At 57.6% G+C, this 6,408-nt stretch overlaps 2 protein-coding genes across 2 annotated transcripts in view; both read left to right on the top strand.

The window, feature by feature from the left end:
* Positions 1 to 3,960, top strand: part of MMP11 (matrix metallopeptidase 11) — a 9,407-nt gene extending 5,447 nt beyond the window's left edge. The window contains exons 8-10 of the mRNA XM_014586760.1: positions 19 to 110; positions 1,668 to 1,925; positions 3,067 to 3,960. Of these exons, the coding sequence (XP_014442246.1) occupies positions 19 to 110; positions 1,668 to 1,925; positions 3,067 to 3,200 (484 nt within the window). The 3' untranslated portion in view covers positions 3,201 to 3,960. The remainder of the gene's footprint in view (positions 1 to 18; positions 111 to 1,667; positions 1,926 to 3,066) is intronic.
* A 2,130-nt stretch (positions 3,961 to 6,090) lies between these two features.
* SMARCB1 (SWI/SNF related BAF chromatin remodeling complex subunit B1) overlaps positions 6,091 to 6,408 on the top strand; it is a gene marked incomplete at its 5' end in the record, with an annotated part of 70,967 nt that continues 70,649 nt past the window's right edge. Inside the window, 1 exon segment of the mRNA XM_006140203.2 lies at positions 6,091 to 6,276. Within this exon segment, the coding sequence (XP_006140265.1) occupies positions 6,184 to 6,276 (93 nt within the window).

Raw genomic sequence — 6,408 nt, forward strand, 5'->3', positions numbered from 1 at the left:
CGCCCTCCCCCCCGTTCCCCCCGTGGTCGCCGTTCGCCACTGGCAGGGACTGCCCAGCTCTATAGACGCGGCCTTCGAGGACGCTCAAGGCCACATTTGGTTCTTTCAAGGTGAGTGGGTCAGCTCAGGACACATCTCTGAGTGAGGAGTGTCCTGGTCCAGGGCAAGGACACACAGATGGATCCCCAAGGACATAAGGAGAAGGCGAGAGTTCCCAAAGGTTCAGGGCCAAAGTGTGGCTCACCTCTCTGGCACAGTGGAGAGGACCCATAGGTGGCATCTATTTTTTTTTTTAAGAGAGATTTTTGCTATAGGGTGTGTGTGCTCACCAGAGACAGAGAGACAGAAAATGAGAGATCACCCCCGTAGGGGGTATGGCCATGCCACAATCCCTTCTCCTCCATTTTCCTCTCGGGATCTTGGGCATGCACATGTACCCGGCGTGAGTTTAAGCCACCGGGTCTGGGACTTGAACTGCGGTAGACTACATGGGAGTCCAGCGACATAGCCATTAAGCTAACTGCAGTTCCCCCAGCATGAGTTTTAAGCCACTGGGTCTGGGACTCAAACTGTGGTCAACTACGGAGGAATCCAGTGACATAAATATTACACCATCTGCTGGTGCCATGAGGAGGCAGCTCTTGAGATGTGCACAGTAGGCTGCGGGCTGGCATCTTCTATCCTCAAAGCCGCCATGCTGGGCAGAGTTTTGGAAATGAGGCCTCTGGGGCTCAGACACAGTGGAGCGACTCACCTGCAGGCAGAGCTTGGAGAAGGCAGGGCAGGGATTCAGTCCAGGGCTGGTGACCTGGAGCCTGTGCTTATAACTTCTTTAAAAATTTTATTATTATTTAAATTTGAACAGAGAGAGAGAGAGAAGGGAAGTGAGAAAGCAAACTGCCAGGTCCAAGACTCAAACCACAGTCAGCCCTGTGGGAGTCCAATGCGTTAACCACCATGGCACCTGCTGGCCCCTGTGCTTGCAACTTTCAACTGGCAGAGGAAGAGCCTGGCACATTCCAGGCAGCGGAGACCTCACCAACAGAGGCTCCACTAGGAAACTCATGTGCAGGTTTGGGGGCTGTCAGGGGCCCGCGGGGCGCAGGGAATGGTCGGCAGGTGCTTGCTGCAGATAGCCAAATGCTAGGGGAAGGAAAGAACCCAGGCAGCCCTCTACTGATTAGAATGAGCTCACTGCTGGGGCCAGCAGGTGGCGTGGTGGCTAAGGGCACTGAACTCACATGACTGACCGCAGTTCGAATCCCGGACCTGGTGGCTTGCTTTCTCAGCTTCCCTGTCTTTTTCTCTCACTCCCCCTCTCTGGTCAAATTAAAATAATTAAATCAATATGGGGACCAGCGGGTGGCCTGGTGGTTAAAGCGCTGGACACTCCCAAATGGCCAACCATAGTTCAAGTCCTGGACCCGGTGGCTTGTTTTCTCGCTTAGAATCCGCTCACCGCAAGGTACTGCACCACCTTCTCCCCTGCTTCTCCCGGTTGGTTCCAGCTTCCCTCTGGGGTCGCAGGTGCTGAGCAGCCATTCCTGGCTGACGTGTCTCGTGGACAAGGAAACTGAGGCTGGGCTGGCCCATGGTGGCAGCTGAGCAGGTGCACTGTGGTCGGACGTGGCAGCGGGCAGCTCCCAGCAGCCTCTCCTCTCTGGCAGGTGCTCAGTACTGGGTGTACAACGGCGAAAAGCCAGTCCTGGGCCCCGCGCCTCTCTCTGAGCTGGGCCTGGTGGGGTCCCCGGTCCACGCCGCCTTGGTCTGGGGTCCTGAGAAGAACAAGATCTACTTCTTCCGAGGCGGGGACTACTGGCGTTTCCACCCCAGTACCCGACGTGTGGACAGCCCTGTGCCCCGCCGGGCCACCGACTGGCGAGGGGTGCCCTCTGAAATTGATGCAGCTTTCCAGGATGCAGATGGTACGGGGGATGGGGAGGCTGGGGGAGGGCAGGGGCGGGAGCTCCCTCCTGGAGGGAGCTGGGTTATACACAGTTGTTTTCTGCCTGCCCGCCTGGTCTCTGTCACTGTGCAACCAGCTCTTCGTCACAGGTCCCAGGCCCTTTGCCCAGGGCCAGCTCTCCTCCTGTGGCTGGGCAGTGTTATGCCTGGTTTTGTAGACATTGAGACCGAAAGCCAGAGAGATTCAGGGTCCCTGTCACAGCCGCTAAAATATCGGGTGGTTGGAAAAACCATGACGCATTTTTGCATAGAAAAACATAGAAAAAATATGGGGCTGGTAGGTAGCAAGGTGGTTAAGGCTCTGGACTTCCACATGGTGGACTCTGGTTCAAGTCCCAGACCCGGCAGGGCTTGGTCAAATGAAGAAATAATCATCATAAATAAAATTAAATAATTATTTTAAAAAGTGACTTTAAAAAAAAAAGGAGAAAAAATTTGTCATAACCTTTCTGATGACTCAGTAGTAACTACTGCACGCTGAGGGCTGACGGTGCTCAGGTCACAGCTCTAAGCCCTTAGCTGTCTCCTGCAGTTCTCAGAGCTGGCCCTGTGACTAACACCTGCTGCGAGCTGCTTTCCAGAGTCGTAAACAGAGACACAGACAATGAGGTTTCTCATCGGGGCCACCCAGGCGGATGGTGGTTAGATCAGGGCTCCCACCTGGGTAGCTCCTGCTCCTAAACACTGACCCACCCAGCCTTCCCCAAGAGACCAGGTCAGGACTCACAGCAAAGCTGTCTTCCTGCTGGCCCCTCTGGGCTTCTGTGCTTTCCTGACTCAGGACTCATGGGGACCACTGTTCTAGAGTGGCCTTGGGCTCTGGGACCCCAGCGTGCCCTCTGTAGCCCGGCTGGTGGGCCAAGGAGGTTCAGGACCCAAATTCCCGAGAGGTAGGAGTTTCTGCCTCTTGAGGGTCCAGACACCTGTCAGGCTGGGTGTTAGCCCAGACCAGACCCTAGGACAGGGAAGGGAGGTTCTGGAGGACTGACCTGGAGCCTGCCCACCTGACCATCCCCCTGTTCCTGTCCTGGGGCCCTAGGTGACAGGCTGGTGCAGTACCCAGTGTCCACTCGCCCAGGCCTGACCTCCTTCTCTCCTTAGGCTACGCCTACTTCCTGCGTGGTCGCCTATACTGGAAGTTTGACCCCGTGAAGGTGAAGGCTCTGGAGGGCTTCCCCCGTCTCGTGGGCCCTGACTTCTTTGGCTGTGCTGAACCTGCCAACACTTTCCGCTGATCATGGCGGGCATGTCCTCAGGGCACTGTCCCCTGCCAGGCCACTGACATCAGGCTAGAGACCCACAGTCATCTTTGCAGCTGTGGGCACCAGGCACGGGGCCAAGCTCGTGTCTCCTCAGGGGGGTGGAGAGGGGGGTACAACCACCGTGACAACTGCAGGGAAGGCCACGCGGGCCGTGGTCGCCTGCCAGCAGCCGTCTCAGACCGGACAGGGAGGTCTTGGGCATTAATAAGGGGTGAGGGAGGTCTTGGGCTGGCTCCAACCACTTGTATAGGCCATGGTCAAACCTGGCGGCCCTCAGTCTTCGTCCCTGTCCCTCAGGGGAGGACCTTGGCATGGTGGGGGAGTGGGGTATCCTTGCTCTGTCCCCGCTGTGTAGTTCCTTCCGGGAAGGAGCAGAGGTGCCAGGAGCCCCATGGCTTTTTGCCCTGGCCCAGCAGCTGCACTGCGGGGCGGGGCCCTCTTCTAAGTCAGCTCTGGGTGGGAGAATGGATACGGCTGTCTTCTGGCTGGGGGCCCTGGAAATCTGTTCCCCAGGATCCAAGCCCAAAATGCCACAGCCAGCTGGGGAGCCAGGGGGCTTCCTGGAGACCCCAATATACCTCAGTCCTGCCCCTGGCCAGATCCTCTTGAAGCCCTCACCCCAGCACTGGTATCCTCCAAAGCCATGTATATGTGTGTACTGTGTGTATAAAGCCTTTTGTTTATTTCGTTTCGATTTTTTAACTGAGGACTGTCATTAAACAGTTGTTTTCTACCTGCCCGCCTGGTCTCTCTTTGTGACTGTGCAGCCAGAACGCGGAGGCCTGGCTCAGGTCTGGCCCCATCCTCGTAGCCAGGATCAAACTCCTCTTCCCTCCCTTCTCTTAAGCCTCTGGTCCTTGGGTCCACGCACGGAGCTCAGGGTTCCTCCTGCTCCATCCTCTGTCACATTTCGCCAGATGGCTGCAGTGGCTTCTTCACTGGTTCCAGGACACAGAAGATTGGTGGGTCCCAAGGTTTATGAGTCTCAGCCTCTCTGTCTTCCTGGTAGCAGCGCTCGCAGCTGCAGTCTTACCAGGCTGAACTACAGGGAATCGGCAGCAGCGGCCCTGTTTTGAACTGCTGGGTCACTTTGCTGCTTCTAGGAGTGTTGGTCTCCAGCTCTGGGCTGTAAGTGCCTCAGGGCAGGGCTGGGCTTGTTGCAGGCACTGAGTTAAAGGCATGGAGAAGGTGTCCTGCCAATGTTCATCTGAAGCACCAGCCAAACCAAATACCACCTGGGCTTTTGAGTACTGCCACACCCCGGAGCCTTTGGCTGTGCCAACCCCACCCTGTGTATCACTGCTCATCCCGCGGCTGCAGGAATAGCTGTGAACCCAGACTGGGATCTGTTTTGGAGCTGGAGCTCTTCCCCCGGCCCCCTTCTTCTTGGGGCTAGAGGGTCTGTACACTTGCCAGAAAGAGAGCCCTGGAGAGGAGAAAGCATCCTCAGGGAGAGCACACATGCTAATCCCTTCTCTCTCTCCCTCCTTTAGGGATTTTGGGCATTCAACTACGAGAATGTCCATAGTGTTTCTTTCTTTCTTTTTTTGGAGAAGTTTTTGCCATAGGGCATGTGCGCTCGCCAGACAGACAGAGAGAGAGCGACAGAAAGCGAGAAATCACCCCCCAGGGGGGATGGCCACACCGCAATCCCTTCTCCTCCATTCTCCTCTCGAGATCTTGGGCATGCACGCACACGCACCCGGTGTGAGTTTAAGCCAACAGGTCCGGGACGCGAACCGCGGTCGACTACATGGGAGTCCAGTGACATAGCCATTATGCTAACTGCTGGTCCCCTCCATAGTGTTTCTCAAGTCGCTGGAGTTTGGGATTCGAATCTGTGCAGTCTGACTTGTAGGATTCAGTTGCCCCAACCACCATGCCACAAAGCCAGCCCAGGGCCCGAGTCCTCCTATCTGTTCAATTGCAACTGCACTGCGTTGTTGGAGTGGGGAAACTGAGGCACCAGCCTGGGATCACAGAGCATGCCCAGACCACTCAGCTGTAGCTCTGTTTCCCCAGGCTTCAGGCCACGCTTTATTTCTTCTCCCCTGGGCTGAATCCTAGTCCTGGCTGTGAGACTGAGAATGCCATCGTCCGAGTCAGGACCTCAGTGGCTATTTTTGTCCGTGAGAAGCTGTCCTCTGTACTTCTCCTCTCGAGATCTTGGGCATGCACGCACACGCACCCGGTGTGAGTTTAAGCCAACAGGTCCGGGACGCGAACCGCGGTCGACTACATGGGAGTCCAGTGACATAGCCATTATGCTAACTGCTGGTCCCCTCCATAGTGTTTCTCAAGTCGCTGGAGTTTGGGATTCGAATCTGTGCAGTCTGACTTGTAGGATTCAGTTGCCCCAACCACCATGCCACAAAGCCAGCCCAGGGCCCGAGTCCTCCTATCTGTTCAATTGCAACTGCACTGCGTTGTTGGAGTGGGGAAACTGAGGCACCAGCCTGGGATCACAGAGCATGCCCAGACCACTCAGCTGTAGCTCTGTTTCCCCAGGCTTCAGGCCACGCTTTATTTCTTCTCCCCTGGGCTGAATCCTAGTCCTGGCTGTGAGACTGAGAATGCCATCGTCCGAGTCAGGACCTCAGTGGCTATTTTTGTCCGTGAGAAGCTGTCCTCTGTACCAAGACAGCCTGGGAAGAGAAACTGGTCGCGGCTCCTTTAAGGGGTCCCTGGGGGGCGCGCTTGGTCTTTTGTCCCGGCAGCGGCGGCAGCGGCGGCGCGCGCGTCAGCGTCAACGCCCGCGCATGCGCACTGAGGGCGGCCTGGTCGTCGTCTGCGGCGGTGGCTGAGGATCTTGGCGGTGGTGCGAGCACCCGGCCCGGCCCGCCCTTGGCCTTTGGCCTGCCAGCCTCTGTTCCCCTCGGCCCCGCACGCTCCGGCCCCGCCCCGGCCCTCTCGGTCCTTCGCAACCCGGCCTCGGCCGCCCGTCTCCACCGCCACGATGATGATGATGGCGCTGAGTAAGACCTTCGGGCAGAAGCCCGTCAAGTTCCAGCTGGAGGACGACGGCGAATTCTACATGATTGGCTCCGAGGTAGCCCGCGGCGCGGCCTCGCCCTCCCCGGTCCCGGCCCCGCGGGAGCCCTGGGAGGGGTCTGTGCGCCGGGGGCGCGCTTCTCGGTTCATCGCGGCGGGGGGGGGCGTGGGCGGGGCGGCTGGGGGGCGC

Source organism: Tupaia chinensis, unplaced genomic scaffold (assembly GCF_000334495.1).
Source record: "Tupaia chinensis unplaced genomic scaffold, TupChi_1.0 Scaffold000024_1, whole genome shotgun sequence".
In the NCBI taxonomy this organism is placed as follows: Eukaryota; Metazoa; Chordata; class Mammalia; order Scandentia; family Tupaiidae; genus Tupaia; species Tupaia belangeri.